Source organism: Delphinus delphis, chromosome 15, assembly GCF_949987515.2.
Source record: "Delphinus delphis chromosome 15, mDelDel1.2, whole genome shotgun sequence".
Lineage (NCBI taxonomy): Eukaryota > Metazoa > Chordata > Mammalia > Artiodactyla > Delphinidae > Delphinus > Delphinus delphis.
The window spans coordinates 22,271,082-22,290,061 of NC_082697.1; the positions used below are offsets into that span (position 1 = coordinate 22,271,082).

Here is an 18,980-nt window from a genome sequence, read left to right on the forward strand (position 1 = left end):
CCTTTTCTCCCTGAACTGACCCCTTAACGTCAACAGTCCCGAGGGCTCAGCCCTCAGGCCGCGTCTCTCCTTGACCTTCACCTGCCTCCTTGGGGAGCGTGTCCAGGCACTTGGCTTACATGGCCTTTCCTGCACATTGCGAATCTATCTAGAATCTACAGAATCTGACCCAGCTGCACTGCCTACCCCCTCACCACCCCCATCTGAGCCATCACCACTTCTTGCCTGGATTATCACCGTAGCCTCCTAGCTGGTCTCCCTGCCTCTGCCCTTGCACCCTTCCACCGAGCATCTTCTATTCAAAGCAGGGAGGTACCAGGCCGCGTGTACTCCACGTGGATGGTGCCCCCTGGTGTTGTGCAGCATGGAGCTCTGTCGCTACCCTATAGAGTATCTCAACACAGCAGCTAGAGTGATCTCGTAAAACTGAAAGCCAGGCCGTGTCACTCCTCAGCACAATCCTCCCCTGGCTCCCACGTCACCCAGAGTAGAAGCCGAAGTCCCTACAAAGCTTGTTCAACCAGCCTTGGTCCCCGTGCCTCTCACTTCCTCCCTGGCTCTCTCGCTCTTCCTCAAATAGATGTGTTCCCATCTCAGGGCCTTTGCATTTACCGTGACCTTAACCTGGAATTCTCAACCTGCACGTATTCACGTGGCTTATTTTTTTTACCTCCTTCAGGATTTTGCCCAAATATTACCTTTTCTCTGAGGCCTTCCTTGACCACCCAGTGCAGCGCATCCTAGCTCCTCTCCCAGCTCTCTTTTTCTCCATAGCACTTATTATTATGGAACATTCCATATATTTAATGATGTTTCATGTATCAATATTTCACATATTTGTTTGTTTTCCTGCTACTGGAATGGAAGCTCAAGGGGACCAGGGCTTCTGTCTGTCTTGCTCACTGATGTATTCCCAGCTCTGAACACAGGGCCTGGTGCATGGTAGATGTTCAATAAATATTTGTCAAATGAATGAATGAATGAATGAAATGAATAGTGAATGAGCACCCACTTCTGCTTCACTCCCGTCATAAACTAGACCCTGGTCTCCTGGGCTGGCTCTCGACTCCTGCCCAGAATCCATCAGCAGCAGACCCCTCCGCTCCCAGGAAGGGTCCCTTCTGCCCACCCAAGCCTCTGATTGCCCTTATCTATAATTATGAGGGTGCCTTGTGGCCCTTTATTCCAACCACAGTGCCTACCTTGACAGCATAGCTATTTCGGAGTAGCTCTCAGGGATGCCTCATGGTCCTTGGGGCAGAAGAGATGGTGTGGGGGGTAGAAGGGTCTGACTCTCCAGCTGTGCTCCTTGACCTGGACGGTGCCCAGGGCTCAACGTTAAAATCTGGGAAATCAGTGCCCAGCTGGGGTACTTTTGGTCCATAAACGCCCTTTCTTTATTCCTGCCTGGCTGTGCAGCCCACTTTCTATCTGGGCCACTAGCCTGTATCCCCTCTCCCTGAGGATCAGACCCCCCCAGGCATGATGCCCTCCTACCCGCTATTGAGTGTGGTTTTTAAAAAACAGGTAAATAGCATGAAGGAGCTGTACCTGCTAATGGAGGAAGAAGAATTAAACGCCCAGCATTCTGATAACAAGACCTGCACGGGGGACAGCTGGACCCAAAACACGGTGCGTTCTCAGCCCATTTCCAGTCCTGTCCTGTCCATTTGTTCCTTTGTCTGTTTAGTGATCACATCTTGCTGCTTTCTGACCCCAGTCTTACACCAGGCACCGGAGCGGCAGAGGGTTATTGCTTGGTCACTGGCCCCAGATGCTCAGTGCTATGGGGTATGTAAGTCACCCCAGGGCAGTGACAGAGGGTCAGATGATGGACTGTGGAGTCTCAGGTGAGAGAGCAGTTAATTCTGTTTGGAGTATAGAGGATGGTATTACAGAGAAGGGGTCATAGGTGGTGGGTTTTGAAGGATGAATAGGAGCTTGCCTAATAGAGAATAGGGAAAAGGCCATTCGGTACCAAGAGAACTGTATATACAGAGATGTGGCAAGGTCTTCTGGTATTGTGCAGCATGGAGCTCTGTCGCTACCCTATAGAGTAGGTGCAGCTTGGGATGTGCGTAGTGGGGGTAAGGACATCAGGCTTGAGTGAGTTGTATGAAGAAGGGCCTTGTGGCCTAGGATCAGGAACCATCAGATCAAGCCACGGGGTAGTATAGAGCAGTAGGGTCAGGCTCCCAGGGGCACCCACAGTAAGCTGGGTTACAGGTGGGAAACAGGTAATGGGCCCAGGAGAGAAGACTGGGTCCAAGTCGTGCAGTCAGGGAGCTTCCGTGGTTCAGACTCCCCATCTGGCCTACGGTGGGTCAGAGAAGGCAGATCTTGGGCAAGGAGAAAGACGGAGGCCTAGATGCTGCAGAGCCTCAGAGAAGCCAGGGCCCAGCTCAGATTTGGGTTGAATAATTGCTGTAACTACAGAATTTTGTGTTTTTGTGAGACTGGGCCATGTGTCAGTCTAAGAGGTGGCCAGGGCTGGGCTTGGTATGCCTGTTTTACGGGGAGATGACCCGAAGAGGTCGTGGGACTTGCCTGAGGCCTGGTAGAGTCCCAGGCTGGACTCTGGATGAGTTCCCAGCTCAGCCTCTCCTCCTTGCCGCTCCGAAAGCTCCTGACCCAGGCCTTGCCCCCATCTGCAGCCCAATGAGTACATCAAGACACTGGCCGACATGAAGGTGACGCTGAAGGAGCTATGCTGGCTGCTTCGGGATGAACGCCGTGGTCTGACTGAGCTTCAGCAACAGTTTGCCAAGGCCAAGGCCACCTGGGAGACAGAACGGGCAGAGCTCAAGAGCCATACTGCCCTGGTGAGTCTCCCACCTGTCAGAGACATCCCCCTCCTTGTTCCCCTCTCTGCGAAGGCCTCAGCTGTCAGACTGGGGAGGAGGATGCCCAAGCCATGCTCCTAGAAGCATAGGAACCCCTTCACTTACCTTGTGGCCCAGAGAGGGCAAGACACTTGCCTAGAGTCACACAGCAAGGGTACCAGAAACAGTGGGAACTGAAGGTCCCTGGGCTAGGGAAGGCAGGTGAGGGACTGGCAAAGGAGCCATGGGGACATCACAGGCGCCTCCGCCGCACCATGAGCTCGCAGGTGAGACTGGAACACTTAAATGCCTGTCTGCACCTGGTGACATCCTTCATCCTCACACCCAGACTTCTGCTGCCTGCTGTCCTCATAAGGATCCCCTTAAGCCCCTGCTACCTGACTCTGTTTTGCTTCCTCCACCCAAACTGGGGGGCTCCCCTCCCTACAACTCAGATGATCAAAGGAGCCTTAACCAGGAGTCCTGGATATTTGGTCTTTGCTGTGTGCCTGGAGGCAAGGTGCTGCCCCCCACTCTGGCCGAGAAGTGAGGGGATGGGCTTCCTCCCGCTCAGAAAGAATGCTCTCACCACCCCAACCCCTACCCCACGCCAGAACTCTGCGGGGCCCAGCTTCCTCCCCGCTGCCCCTGCTGCAGTCTGCCCTCCCAGGTATCACGGGCCCCTCAGAGGTGGGTACCCTGATTATCTTTGTTGGGCAAGTGACAAAGCAGGCACAGAGGAGTTAAGCTTCTTTCCCAAGGTCACCCAGCTAGTCAGTGGCAGACCTGACCCTCACTCCCCAAACCTCTGCCCTCCTGGCTCCTCATGACCGTGATCCCACCTTCTTCCCAGTTCTCAGACTTCTGGCTTCCTGGTGCCACCGTTCTCTCCTCCCAACCCTCCCTGCTGATCTCACAGCTCCCGCCCCACCTGCACCTTCCACAGTGTCCCCTGCTCCCACTGCCCCCCCAACCCCAGGCGTTCCAGGTGTCCCTCCCGCCATGGGAACCTGACCACAGCTTGCGGGTGTGGGGTACATAGCGTCTATAGATTGCACGTTTCCCTCCTGCACCCCAAGATTTGGGCCAAGACAGCCATCACGCTCAGGTGATTCCTGCCCACATTCTTTATGTGACTGTGCATGTCCCCCACTAACCGCAAACCCTGGTAAACATGGGTAAGTGTTGATGAAATATCATGAGAAGCAATAACTAGGAGCCTCTGCCATTCTGTAGCTATGTGACCAGGGACAAATAACCTCTGTGAACCTCTTCTTCCTCTGTAAAGTATCGACAGTGGTGGTTATCTTGCTGAGTTTTCTTGAGGGCATAGATAATGCCTGAAAAGCCCTTAGCACAGAGCTTGGTGTGTAGAAGCTGTGCTACACAAACCTTGACTGTGAGAAACGTTTAGTTCTAACTGAGGAGGTCAATGGAGGTTCCTGGGTGAGGGGTCCTCTGAGGAGAGCACCCTCCCCCTGCCCCCTGCTGGTGCCCGGGGAGGGACAAGGGAGGGCAGAGAGGAGGGTCCTCCTGGTGCCAGCCACCCGGGTTGCTCTTCTTTCCGCAGATGGAGCTGAAGGCTGGGAAGGGGGCTGGAGATCGGATAGGGCCCGACTGGAAGGCAGCCCTGCAGAGGGAACGGGAGGAACAGCAGCACCTCCTGGCTGAGTCCTACAGTGCAGTCATGGAGCTGACACGGCAGCTGCAGATCAGTGAGCACAACTGGGGCCAGGAGAAGCTGCAGCTGGTGGAGCGGCTTCAGGGTGAGAAGCAGCAGGTGGAGCAGCAGGTAAAGGAGCTGCAGAATCGCCTGAGCCAGGTGAGGTCTGTCCCAGCCCAAGATGGCTTAAGCCACAAGGGGGAAGTTGCTATAGGCACAGCCCAGGGGGAAGACTCCTTCAGGTAGAGATGGATCTGTATGCTCAGAGACTGCAGTAGGGACCAGGTCTTCCTCTCTGCCAGTCTCACAGGCTTGCTTTCCTCTGTGTTTTATTCTGAAGCAAGCCGTTCTCAAATATGGCCTCTGTTAGTGTTGTATTCATATCCTCACAGCTGAGCAGTTTCAATGGAAAGAGAGTTTTCCTTTTCCACAGGGCTCTGATCTGCCAGGTTTCCCATGAAAATTAGAGTCCTCTGACCAAAAGGGGGAAATAGGAAAAACAATCATTGACCATTACAACCCCACTACAGTTAACATGCACCTATCTTATCAAGCTGCTATGCTCCACTGTGACTTTTTCCTTTGTTTATTTTTTATTGCAATTGTATAAGTCAGGACTTCATCTTTATATAAGACTCAAATATTACAAAAGCATACTCCAACCCACTCCCTCCCTTTCTTGCTGTTTAAATTTACATTCAGGGCTTCCCTGCTGGCACAGTGGTTGAGAATCTGCCTGCTAATGCAGGGGACACGGGTTCGAGCCCTGGTCTGGGAAGATCCCACATGCCACGGAGCAACTAGGCCCATGAGCCACAACTACTGAGCCTGCGCGTCTGGAGCCTGTGCTCCACAACAAGAGAGACCGCGATAGTGAGAGGCCCGCGCACCGCGATGAAGAGTGGCCCCCACTTGCCACAACTAGAGAAAGCCCTCGCACAGAAATGAAGACCCAACACAGCCAAAAATAAATAAATAAATAAATAAAATAAAAGCCAAGCATTTGAAGCCCTTTAAAAAAAAAAGGGAGGGGGGCTTCCCTGGTGGCGCAGTGGTTGAGAGTCCGCCTGCCGATGCAGGGGACACGGGTTCGTGCCCCGGTCCGGGAAGATCCCACATGCCACGGAGCAGGCCATGAGCCATGGCCGCTGGGCCTGCGCGTCCGGAGCCTGTGCTCCGCAACGGGAGAGGCCACAACAGTGAGAGGCCGTGTACCGCAAAAAAAAAAAAAAAAAAAAAATTTACATTCAGAGATTTTTTGTAAATCATTAATTGAATCCTAATATACATATTATTTACACTTTGCCTCTTTCATAGAGAGCTGTTCATGACAGATGCAGAGGCCACTCTCATTCAGTTTAATTGCTGCTTAGCATACCTAGGTGGAGATACCACTTTGATGTCATTCAGCTGCTGATGTAGCTGTTACAGGCGTTGTGGCGTGAATTAACATGGTAATAACAACTATTACCGTGCTTGATATAATGACACTTACAAAGATGCCTGTAAGTGGTTGGTTTCATGATCATTTGTCAAACCCACTCCGTTGGTTCAGAGCTGCTGCCCACTGGGAAGGTAGCTCTGAGTCCATGATCTGGGTCATCTGGGCTGCAGAGTGGAGCCTGGGGAATGGCCCTGCGCAGAATAGGGCCCTGCTCACCATCTTTGCCTGCACATGACTGTCTTCTTTACTCTTGCCCAGCTGCAGAAGGCTGCTGACCCTTGGGTCCTGAAGCACTCGGATCTGGAGAAGCAGGACAACAGCTGGAAAGAGGTGAGTGGGGTGGCAGGCGGCCCATGTGCTGTGCTCCTGGCTACACTGGAAAGTCTCTCACTTGTGGGGAATGTGACAAGGAGGATGCTAATCCTGTCCCACAGGTCACACACCCTCACGCCCTTGGGCTCCTCAATCCTGAGGTCTCTACTTCATGGTTCCAGCCTTGAGACCTGTCAGGAGCCCCCTGTTAGCTCCATCCTTCCATGCCTGGGACAAAGGCTAGGTGTTTCTCTGTGTTTCAGTTGTGGCTTTCTCAAAAGCAGAGCCTCCAAAGAGCTGTGTGATCCTGGGCAAGTCACTCTCCCTCTCTGGGCCCCAGTTGCCTCATTGGTAAAATGAGAATCACTTTCTCTGCCTTAGCCCAGCCCTGGTTGTGGAGATCAATCAGTGAAGTTTGCTTCTAAGCCTCAGGTGCACTGTCTCCATATAGCCACACACTGAGTAACCAAAGAGTGAACATATGGGCCCTTGCTCATGATAGCCTGAGGAAGCAATAAAAGCCAATTCTGGGGAACTGAAGCAGGAGAGGATTTCATTAGGGGCTCAAAAGGGCTGGTGATGCAGGGTCAGAAAACTGGTGTAGGTCTCTGAACCAGGGTGGGGCAAACCCCAAGCAGGACCTCAGGTCACTGCTTTCACCTTCAGCTGAGCAGCGACTACTGGGTGCTTTGTTGCTGCCACTACATTCAGAATACGTTCTAAATAGAGTCTCTTTCCTTGGGTTCCCTCTTGGACCGCTGATTGGCCATGCCTGCATCACATACCTATGTGTGTGTGGAGAGGGGGTAGGTGCACTGTAGCCAGAAACTGACCAATGGGCATTCTAGATCAGTGCTGACATCACTCCTGCTCTACAAGAGGAGACTCATGCGTGGGGCTCGGGGCCAGCTCCCGCCCAGACCCCCTGTTACCTTCCCTCTGTGTGCTAGTGGCCAGACTGACCCTTTCCTGTCTCTCTTCTATGGCAGACACACAGTGAGAAGATCCACAACAAGGAGGCTGTTTCTGAAGCTGAGCTCGGGGGAACCGGCTTAAAGAGGTGCTAGCAGCCCCTCCCCATGCTCCACTCTGCAGCCCCTCCCCCTGCTCTGCGCCCAGCCCCACCCTGCAGGCTGCCCTGCCCCTTTGCCTCTCTTCTCTTCCTCTGCCCTGCGCACCCACCACTGCACCTCAGCTGAATTGGGAGAACACTGGGATATGGTTTCTAAAGATTTTTTTTTTTTTTTGATGTGGACCATTTTTTTAGTCTTTATTGAATTTGTTACAATAGTGCTTCTGTTTTATGTTTTGGTTTTTTGGCCCGGAGGCATGTGGGATCTTAGCTCCTCCACCGGGGATTGAACCCACACCCCCTGCATTGGAGGGCGAAGTCTTAACCCCTGGACCACCAGGGAAGTCCCCTGGGATCTGGTTTTTATGGACCCCAAGCCACTTAGGAGCTGGGAAAGTTTGGGGGATGGAAATTGTAGCCTGTGCTTGTTTTGATTCTGGGCGTGGAAGACTGGGGCCCCAGAATATCCTAGCTGGGAAAGGAACTGTTTAGCTCCTCTTGGGGTTCTTCCTGTCTCTGGAGTTGGGAGAGTCCAGCTGGACATCTATTCCTGGGACTGGTGAGCAGCATCCTCTGGGCCCAGCCCTGTGCTATAGCCAGGAAAACCCCTAGGGCTATCAGGACCGTGTCTCCACCATTAGGAAACCATTATGAAAAGATTCAGGGTAACAGAACCTCCCAGGGGCCGGGCCCCAGGATAGGAGGGTGGCTCTGGAGTGGTAGTGCGGGATTTGAATTCCAGCACTGTCATTTCTAGCTCTGTGCCCTTGGGCTAGGCTTCCCATTTCTACCTACTGGGATAACAGGAATTGCCCTCTCGAGCTGTCAGAGGACTGAATGGTCTGACGTGTGCAATGTTGTCACGTAGGCCTGGCACTGACAGTCATCAGGCAGTGCACGTGCCAGGTCTGGGCTGGAGATTAAATGGCGTCCTAGATTGGGTTCCCTCAAAAGTAAACGTTGAGGCAAGGATTTAAGTGCAAATGGTATATTTGGGAGGGGATTCCAGGAAAAGCCTGGAAGTGAGACAGGGTAGGGAAGGCACCATAAAGGAGGTATTATCAACCAGGATACACGTGGGCAACTGGGTCAGCTTCACAGCATCTCTGGGAGCCAGAGCTGAACATTAGTTCTCCCACCTGGGGCACAGGGAGGCTGGTACCAAGCCACAAAACCCCACTCATTGTTTGTTGAGGGCTGTGTCTAGGGCCATAAACTATGTGAATGTCTAGCTTCCTGTGGGTGGAGGCCAAGTGTGCTCCTGCAGACAGAAAAAAGCCCTCCAGTGGAGAACGGCAGGTGCTCAGAGATGCAGTGCTGCGTGTGTAGGTGTGAGTGTGGAGGGGATGAGGGGCAGGGCACCTACAGCGTCTTCCACAAGAGGTGAGCAGGACCCTCATGGTCCGTCTCCCCACTGCCCCACCGCCCCCTGCCCGCGAAGTGCACGGACCAGGGAGGAAGACCAGAGTACCTGCTCCGCGTGAGGCATCTTCCACTAACTCTGCCCTTTCTCCTCTGCGCTTCCCAGGACCAAATCTGTTTCCTCCATGTCAGAGTTTGAAAGTCTGCTGGACTGTTCCCCGTACCTCGCAGGGGAAGCCGCCCGGGGCAAGAAGCTGCCCAACAGCCCTGCCTTTGCTTTTGTGGGCCCCCAGCCAGTGGACCCGGAGAAGGCTGCCCCGGAACAGCCAGGGCTCTCTCCACGTGACTGCAACCGCCTGGGTGCCCTGGGCTGCCAGGAGCCGGCAGGGAGGCAGATGCAGCGCAGCTACACGGCTCCCGACAAGACGGGCATCCGCGTCTACTACAGCCCCCCGGTGGCCCGGCGCCTGGGCGTCCCCGTGGTCCATGACAGGGAGGGCAAGATCATCATCGAGCCCGGCTTCCTCTTCACCACAGCCAAGCCCAAAGAGTCCGCCGAGGAGGACGGGCTGGCGGAGAGCTCCTACAGCCGCTGGCTCTGCAACTTCTCCCGGCAGCGCCTGGACGGGGGCTCCGGGGGCGGCCCCTCGGCGGCCGGGCCCGGCTTCCCAGCGGCCCTGCATGACTTTGAGATGTCGGGCAACATGAGCGACGACATGAAGGAGATCACCAACTGCGTGCGCCAGGCCATGCGCTCGGGCTCGCTGGAGCGGAAGGTGAAGAGCACGTCCAGCCAGACGGTGGGCCTGGCCAGCGTGGGCACGCAGACAATCCGCACGGTCAGCGTGGGCCTGCAGACCGACCCGCCCCGCAGCAGCCTGCACGGCAAGAGCTGGTCACCCCGCGGCTCTTCGCTGGTGTCCGTGCGCAGCAAGCAGATCTCCTCCTCCCTGGACAAGGTGCACTCGCGCATCGAGCGGCCGTGCTGCTCGCCCAAGTATGGCTCGCCCAAGCTCCAGCGGCGGTCCGTGTCCAAGCTGGACGGGGCCAAGGACCGCAGCCTGTGGAACCTGCACCAGGGCAAGCAGAACGGCTCGGCCTGGGCCCGCTCCACCACCACGCGGGACAGCCCCGTGCTGAGGAACATCAACGATGGGCTGTCCAGCCTATTCAGCGTGGTGGAACACTCGGGGAGCACCGAGTCCGTCTGGAAACTGGGCGTGTCCGAGGCCCGGGCCAAGCCCGAGCCTCCCAAATATGGCATCGTGCAGGAGTTCTTCCGCAACGTGTGTGGCCGGGCGCCAAGCCCCACGTCCGTACCCGGGGAGGAGGGCGCCAAGAAGCTGGAGCCCATCTCCCCCGCCAGCTACCACCAGCCGGAGGGCATGGCCAGGATTCTGAACAAGAAGGCGGCCAAGTCAGGCGGCAGCGAGGAGGCCAGGCTTTCCATGCTCCCCCAGATGGGGAAGGATGGGGTCCCTCGTGATGGAGATGGAGCCACGGTCCTTCCCAATGAGGTAGGTGGGTGGGGTCTGCCCTTTTTCTTGGGAGGTGAGATTGGCTTATAAGGTCCCACTCTTGGTTTTCAAACTCAGGCATGTGGTTTGTGTATTTCAAAAGGTCCTTGTGCTGCTCTGGGATGGGGGTTGGAAGGCCCCAGACCTGGAACAGCAGACCTGATGGACACACAGTCTGAATACAAGAGACTGGTGAGCATGGTGACATACCCACCTGCTTTGCCACCACACCCCAGACGTTGCCAGCATCCCCTGCAGGGAAGAGGCATTGCCGCTCACTGCCCTCCTGCTACCCAGTGGTGTGCGGGAGCCAGCTCCTTTGGTTCATGAGAGCCAATCGTGTACATCTCTGTGTTCAGTGATGTCACCTTAGTACCTTGCGATCGGCCACCAGGGGAGGATTTACTCCTTGAAAATTAGAAATGCTGCATGGGAGGATTTACTCTGTGAAAATTGGAAATGCTGCAAATCAGGGCTTCTCCTCTTACTCCTGGGAAACTAGTCATTAAACATGTACCAGCACACCACTGCCCTCACCGAGACTGTATCCCTAAGTGCTTCCATTTTCTCTGGGACTGTTTTGCTGCTCACCCCACTCCTGATACCAATTTCAGATTTAGTTAGGGATCATGTGCATGTTAGTAAAACGACGCATGTAAGTTAGCTTTGCAGAAAGGGAAATTGCAGAGGATCTCATGGAACCCAAGGGCAGGGACCCAAAGGCCCCAGTGGCTGCTCTGTCTCCCTCTCCTCTCTCCTGAGCTTCATTTTCTCTGATGTCCTCTTCCTCCCTCTGTCTCTGTTATATTTGAATATGGTCCAGGTGGGCTCTGCCTACTCTGCTTTTGTAACATCTTCCAGTTCCAGCACCTGAGGGAGACTGACTCAAATCCCTCTGTCCCCATTCCACATTTCAGGAAGAAACTGACTTGTGTAACTTGAGTCCAGTGTAACCCCTTGGTCCAGTCAGCTGTGGTCAGGGGTGGTATCATGGTCTGCAGTGCACGGAGTGAAGGAGGGTTGTAGGTGGGGGCACAGAGAGGTGGCATGGGGTGGGATTGACCCATGTGATTTGTACATATTGTATGTTTAGCTGGTTTCTAGTTTTTCCCTGTTACACGTAATGCTGTGGTGAACATCTTGACACAAAAGCATTTTTCCGTATTGCAGATTATTTCCTTACGTTTGAGTTGCAGAAATGGGATTCCAGAATAAAAGACTGTAAATTGTTAAAGGTATTTGATAAATGTTGCTAAATTGTCTTTCCAAAGACTTTGTTTAATTTCTAGAACCCCCAGGAGTGTATGGTGAGTGCCTTACCTCCCTATACTCTCTGGCTGCATTTAAAAAAAAAAAAAAAACCTTTTAAATATTCATTCCTCTTTTTTTAACTTAAGAAAACCCTTTCTGAGGTTAATATACATACTGAGCATATTGTAAGAATATGGCTTATTGAATTCTCACAAACTGAACACACCCATTGTATTAGAGTTCTCCAGAGAAACAAAACCAATAGGCTTTGTGGTTACGTGTGTGTGTGTGTGTGTGTGTGTGTGCGCGCGCGTGTAGAGAGAGAGAGAGAGGGGAGAGAGGGGGGGGGAGAGAGAGAGAGAGAGAGAGGAGAGAGAGAGAGAGAGAGAGAGAGGAGAGAGAGGAGAGAGAGAGAGAGAGAGAGAGAGAGAGAGAGAGAGAGAAGAGAGAAGAGAGAGAGAGAGAGAGAGAGAGATTTATTATATTGCAAGCTGAAGACCCAGGAAAGCCAATGGTTTAGTTCCTAAGTCCAAAAGTCTGAGAACCAGAAGAGCCAATGGTATAGCTCCAGTGCAGCATATGTAGCTGATATAGTTCCGATCTAAAGGTCATCAGGAAGGAAGAATTCTTTCTTACTCAGGGGGAGTCAGCCTTTGTGGTCTTTCAGTACATTGACTGATTGGATGAGGCCCACCCGCATTAGAGAGAGCCATCTGCTTTACTCAATCTACTGGTTTAAATGTTACTGTCTTCCAAAAGCATCCTTGCAGAGGCACCCAGGATAATATTTGACCAAATATCTGGACCTGTGGCCCAGTCAAGCTGACACGTGAAATTAATCATCACACCCACATAACCACACCTACATAAAGAAACAGAGGTACAAAGCTGGCCGTACTTTGAATGTTGGTTTCACAGTTGATCCAGATGTTTTTCAGTATGTAAAATGTGCTTATTACCTGTTGACCCAGTAGTTCTCCTAGGAACGTAGCCTATGGACATATTCACAGAGGTGGATACGTGTGTAAAGAAGTGTATTGCATTATTAATAAAAATTGCTAAGATTTATTGAATACTTAATAGGCGCTATCAAATGCTTCACATATACCTTATGTGACCCTCACAGCAACTTTGACAAAGGTATCACATCCCTCATCTAAGAGCAGGAAAAATCAAGGCTCAAAGAGGTTAAATAACTTATCCAAGTTCACACAGCTGGTAGACAGTTGGGCTGGGAATTGAACCAAGCAATTGAGTTTTACAGCAGCACTTTTTTTTTTCGAAGTATAGTTGCTGTACAATATTATATAAGTTACAAGTGTGTAATATAGTGATTCATAATTTTTAAAGGATATAGTCCATTTATGGTTACTATAAAGTATTGGCTATATTCCCTGTGCTGTAAAACATGTCCTTGTACAATAGCTTATTTTATACCTGATAGTTTGTACCTCTTAATCCCCTACCTCTATATTGCCCCTCCCCCCTTCCCTCTCACCGCTGGTAACCACTAGTTTGTTCTCTATATACGTGGGTCTGCTTCTTTTTTGTTATATTCACGAGTTTGTTGTAATTTTTAGATTCCACGTACAAATGATATCCTACAGTATTTGTCTTTCTCTATCTAACTTATTTCACCCAGCATGATGCCCTCCAGGTCTATCCATGTTACTGCAAATGGCAAAATCTCATTCTTTTTTTATAGCTGAGTAGTATTCTATTGTAGATATATACCACATCTTCTTTATCCATTCATCTGTTGATGGACACTTAGGTTTTGGCAATTGTAAATAATGTACACAGCACTTTTAACCATTATCCCTGTGTGTTGCTAACAGTAAAAAAAAATTAGAAACTACCTAATATCCACATAAAAAATGCATTGGATAAATAAATCAAGCTACTTCCATGCAGTGGAATAGTATGTGGCCATTAAAAAGAAGGAGATCTGGACATACATGACAAAAAAGTGTTCATGTTTTGCAATTACAAAATAAGCTGTAGGGGTTGAAATCATTTGGGTAAATGCATGTGTGTGCAATGTTTTGAGAATTTATCTTTCATGGACAATGTCTACTTTCTTCTCTGTATATTCCAGAATTTATTACCTTCTGGAAGATTCTTTATGAGCATTCATTACTGTTCTAATGGGAGAAAATAATTTTTAAAAATTGGTCCGGAGAGGGGCTACAGCCCCTGGGAACTGGTCCCTGGGCACAGCTGAGTCCAGATTCCTTGCCTGGCCACCCAGTCCCTGGGTGGGCAGTGCCTCCTGGCTCCTCCCGACTTCTTCCTCCCTCCTCCCAGGATGCCGTGTGTGACTGTAGCACCCAGTCTCTCGCCTCCTGCTTCGCCCGGCCATCCCGCTCTGCCGTCCGCCACTCTCCTTCCAAGTGCAGGCTGCACCCTTCGGAGTGCGCCTGGGGTGGGGAGGAGAGGGCCGCCCCTCCCAGTGAGTGACAGAGCAGCCGAGCTCCCCACCTCAACCAGCCCAGTCCCTGGACAGCCAAAGGGAACCCGCGGAGAGGAGACGAGGTGAGGGCCCGCGCCCCCTGCATCTCTCGCCCAGGAGGGACAGCAGCTGCACCACCGCCGCAGAAGAGCTTTCCCATCCAGGTAAAGCGGGGCCTCCTGCTGACTGCTGGGTGGCGATCTCTGACTTCCCAGGGGAAGGCAGCGAGTGGGAGAAAGACCAAAGCTGGGCTTCAGAAGCAGCTCCAGAAAGATCCCTTGGGAGCTGATCCGTTGGGAGCTGATCCCTGGGTCATAAGGGAGAGCCTTGCCTGGTTCTAGCCACACCCACTTCTCAGAAGAGCCAAGGAAAGGATACACTTCCGGCCATGCCCCTCAGGGAAAAGGGCTCACAGAGACATTCCCTGCCAACCACATCCCTCTTCACGGGGAGGAAACACCAATGAGAAGAACAGGCTTTGCTCTAGGGCTCAACCTCGGGTTCTTGGTGGAGCTGAAATGGGCATCACGCCGTCCGTTTCTTCCCTCCACCGCCTCCTCCTCCCAGCCCTGCTGCTCTGGATTGCTATGGCTCTAGGGGATATGAGAGGGCGGTAACCAGGGTCAAGTATCTGCTTGGAATCCTGGAGCCCTGGATCTCCCTGCAGCTTGGGTGCAGCAAGGACTAGAAGACGAGGGGCTCAGGACTGGAGAGCCACTGGAACTGCCTTTCTTGCCAAGGTGACCTGGGGGGCCCCAACCTTCCCAGGAGACTCCTTGAGGACAGAAATAGGTAAAGTCCATCTCAAGACCTGGTGCACAGATAAATAAATGCCTAATTGCCCACTGCCTTGATCGCTGGGGTCTCTTTCCCTGGCACCCTGGAGGGGCACCGCATCTCCACTGTGATTACATCCTGCAGCTGGTGGAGGGCAAAGACGTTCCCAGTGAGAGACTCCCAGATGGCCAGGTCAGGCCAAGGAGCATTCCGAGAGGCCAGTGCCCCAGGACGTGGCAATAGACTGGGGCCTGGAAACATATTTCTTGCCTCGGGTGTTTATTTGAATTTTTCTTACTATAAATATTTAAGGTGGTTTTACTTTATTTTAATAATTTAACTTACCCCAAAGCCCCTAAGGTAATTTATTGGAGGTTGATACATGTACTCTCGCCACTGGGACAATGCAAGGCTTTAACACGATGGACAGGCGCAGGGTCCCCTGTGTGGATGAGGCAACTCAGCAGCCGAGCTCTGGTCTCCAGGTCAGCTTTGGAGGGCCCCACAGCGAAGCTGGAGCCCTGCAGCCTGCTCCCCCAAAACTGCTGACCCTTTGGCCTCAGAGCACCCCTTTACACTCAACACCCGGTACTTGCCCAGCCCCCAGACGTGAGTCTGTACATGCTCACAGCCAGGGTGGAGGGCTGGACCGCTTCCCAAACATTTTCCATTTTTTCTCATCTTCCTCCCTCCCTCTGAAACCTTTTTTGTTTCGATGAGTCAAACACGGATGTCTAAGGCTTTATCAAGAGCATGGAGATCTCTCCAAGTTCCCCAAGTGAGAACTCACAGGAAAACAGGACTGAACTTCAAGAATGTTGTTTATTGCAGCTTTGCACATCGATCTGAGAGTGTCTGCCAGCCTGCCTCAGTTCTCACCAGCCTGCCAGCTTTTTCACCAGCCTCTCTCCTTAGCCTTATGGGCTCTCCCGGCTCGCCTCCCAGACCCAGCTCCACTGCCCGCCCTTCCCCATGTCCCATGTGAGCTGCCTGAGCCATCGGATGGATTGCACCGTGGCTCACTGCAGTGTGGTGATGGGGGAGGGATACTCAGATGGCCTCCCCCTTGGTGCCAGTGAACCTGTTTTGTTTACACACATCTGCCTGTAACGGGCTGGGGGCTCAGAGTGGAAACACCAGGATAGAGTGGCTTATCTGTGAATTTGCCATTAGGAAGACAAAAAGCCAGCAGCGTGGCCAATTTGCCCCCAGGACTCAGGAGATGCCTCTGCGCTCCCACCTACCAGCTGCCGGTCTTGCCCTTTCTGGGGCACCTGGACCAGTTACCCAAATTCCTTCATCGCCATTCCCTATTGGTAGAACTTGGGGCTACGTTGGTGCAAGCAGCCACTTCCTCATGCCATAGCGACCTGTGTGGGCAGAGCAGGCAGGCTGATGGAGCCATGGGCCAATCCCCTCTAGGAAGACACTGCTCCCACCCAAGAGGTCAGGGGGCCCCTCCGAGGTTATCTCCAAGTGAGGGGATTCACACAAGGCCACAAGCCACCAGAGGCCTCTGGCATTTCCCAGAGCTGCAGAGGGCCAGGGAGGCTGTGCTTCTAGCCTTGGGGAGAAATCCTCGTGAGACCTGAACCCTGCGGACCGCTCAGCCTTACCGTCGTTCTCATCCAAGATTGTCCTTGCGTTCTCATTGTCTTAGAGCATGGCCACCCAGACCTTAGCCAGTGTCCGAGACCCCAGAGCTTGGTTTTCAATAAAGTCCCAGTTTCTGCTTCCTGCATGCCACTGTGCAAGGTCACTCATCACTGTTCCTACAGAAGCCTCTGGACGAGGGGCTTGATGGGGTTGAAAATGTTACGTGTAAATATTGGTTTGGTTTGATTTTTAGCATTTTAATTAGTAACGGTTGTGTTTTCTTTTTTGGGGTGGGGGGTTGGTTTGTAAAAACTCTCTACTCTTTTGGAATGTAATTTCTAAGTTTGTTTCTTCAAATGCCTTTTTAAGTCTTGGTAACATTCCCAAAGCAGAAAACTGCCTGGCGCTCTGTGGGGACTCCCCTGGAGCATTGGGTCCCAGGAAGGAACACTGCCCTTTCCCCCTTTCTTCCCCTTCCTGCTGCCCCTTACCTTTTCACTCCTAGCAGCTTCTTCTTCCTTCCCTTCCTCCTCCTCCTCTATCCTTCTTTTTCCTTTCCCCATCTCTATTCTCTGCAGCCAAAGTCCCAAGGAACCCTGGGGTCCCAGTTCCCTACAGACCCCTGGGTTTGGATCCATTGTGTTGGCACCAGTTCGTTGAGGGGAAATGGGAGACCAGTTGGCATGGTTGACCCCAGACTGGACGATCTTGTGTTTCTTATGTCTGACCTCTTCCCAGAGCCAAATTAAACCCTCCTGGGGGCAATGATGTCTGTATTTGAAATGAATGTCAAACCACTTTGGCACATCAGTGGTCCCTAGATCCTGCATGCACAAAGCATCAGTATCCAAGTCCCCGTCACCCTGGCAGCCCTTCCCCCCACTCTCCCCCCCCCCCCCGCTAATTCTTTCCCCACCAAAGGCTGACCAATTGTAAAAACTCCTCCAAGAGGTCTTGCTCAAAATGGCCCCTCCCCTTGGTCCCCTCCAGGGACGCTCCTCTACCAGCTGCTCTCCCAGGTGACAAAGTTGAGGACCCAAGACTTGACCCTCTTATACCCTAATTGCCACATGGCTCCCTCGTGCCTGCCCCCATGCACCTTTCATGGTTTCATCACCCGGCCTGTTCTCCTCTTGCCCATCCAACTGCCAGGCCCTTCCTCCCTCTCCTCTCCCATCTAGAATGTCCTCACCACCCCAGCTTTGCCAGCCTTCCAGCCCCACCAGCATCACCTTCCCCCGACCCCGTACACCCCCCCAGAGCACATTGCTATTTAGAAATTGCTTCCCCATGCCACATCTCCTTCAGACTTCTAAGGGCCAACTCTGGGAGGCAACCTTGGTAGGATAGGGGTTAGTGCTCCCATTTTACAGATGACAAAACTGAAGTGCAGGTCTCATCCCTGAGTCACCTAACTGGGAAGTCATCAAGTTTAGACTAGAACTTGGGTCCACTGGATCCCCCAGCCCAACACTGTCCTGCTTGCTGTGTCAACCCACTGCCCCACTGGAGGCTTTGTGTGGGTATAGGACACCGAGAATATGCCACTGCCCAACCCAGACATAAAACCAGTCCACTCTGAATCACTGGACCCGTGTGTCCCAGAGGGTGGTGTGGGGACCCCCTGCATCAGAATCCTCTTAGGCATGTCCAAAATGCAGCTTCCTGGGACCCGCCTCAGCCTCTGGGCCAGGAATCTGCGTATCTAACGAATTCCCAGGGAGGTCCTGAGTACCAGTGGCCACACTATTGATGTTCACAGCCCTGACCGTTAGGCCATCCTTTTTTAACCAGATAACCATGATGTTATATCTTAAAAAGAGCACTGAGCTGGTAATTAGGGGGCCTGGTCCTCAAGCCAGCTCTGATTTGGGTTAATTATGCTGAGAATTTCCAAAAAGCACTGGAGGCAATTTACAGTCTTAGTCATAAGGATCAGTAAGACAACAGAAAAAAAGAAAGTCAGGAACTTCCTTGGCGGTTCAGTGGTTAAGACTCTGTGCTTCCACGGAAGAGGTTACGGGTTCGATCCCTGGTAGGGGAACTAAGATCCCGAATGCCTCACGGCGCAGCCAAAAAAAAAAAGTACAAAGAAAGTCAAAAAGCAAGAGGAATGATCATTCCCCAAATCTATCTGACATGATTCCCATAAGCCTGCAATTAAATTTTACTCTTGAGTTTCCTGGCAGCCACAGCAAAAAGGGAAGCACATCACGGTAAAAAGGGAAGCATGTCATCATCCAGTCATGGGATGTAACCATAGTTGCCCCAGCAGACAAACTCTTCTGCTGCTAATTTCAAGCATGTGTCCTTCCTTCAAAGTCCACTAAGCCGGTTGCAGTGTGAACCTAAGATGCAAGGATGGTTTCTATTTTTAAAATAATAATAAACGGCCACCAACTTGAATGGCCTTGGCCCCGGAGCATGTGGCTAGTCTGTACCTCAGTTCTTCCACCTGCAAAGTGGGAGAATGTCCTTGCATGGCTGTGCTGAGGACCAAATACAGTACTGTGCCTGGGAATCTGCCTGGGAAAACATAAGGTTCTACACCCATGGGAAGTGGTCCGATCACACTCATTGTCCCCACACCAGCCTCCTGGTGCCCTGGCCCTAGGGGTGATACACCCCTCACTAGTCTTAGTGAATAGAAAGAAAAATAAACTGGACCTACCCCCTCACTTTTTTTAAAATTGTGGCAAAACATACGTAAGA

General features: G+C 52.3%; 1 protein-coding gene across 2 annotated transcripts in view; it reads left to right on the plus strand.

The window, feature by feature from the left end:
• MTCL2 (microtubule crosslinking factor 2) overlaps positions 1–16,367 on the plus strand; it is a 67,078-nt gene extending 50,711 nt beyond the window's left edge. For both annotated transcript variants that reach the window (XM_069541471.1, XM_060030827.2), the window contains exons 9-15: positions 1,528–1,632; positions 2,655–2,822; positions 4,393–4,644; positions 6,188–6,259; positions 7,231–7,301; positions 8,842–10,192; positions 13,751–16,367. In XM_069541471.1, coding sequence (XP_069397572.1) covers positions 1,528–1,632; positions 2,655–2,822; positions 4,393–4,644; positions 6,188–6,259; positions 7,231–7,301; positions 8,842–10,192; positions 13,751–13,903 — 2,172 coding nt within the window. In that variant the 3' untranslated portion in view covers positions 13,904–16,367. The remainder of the gene's footprint in view (positions 1–1,527; positions 1,633–2,654; positions 2,823–4,392; positions 4,645–6,187; positions 6,260–7,230; positions 7,302–8,841; positions 10,193–13,750) is intronic.
• Positions 16,368–18,980: the final 2,613 nt, after the last annotated feature.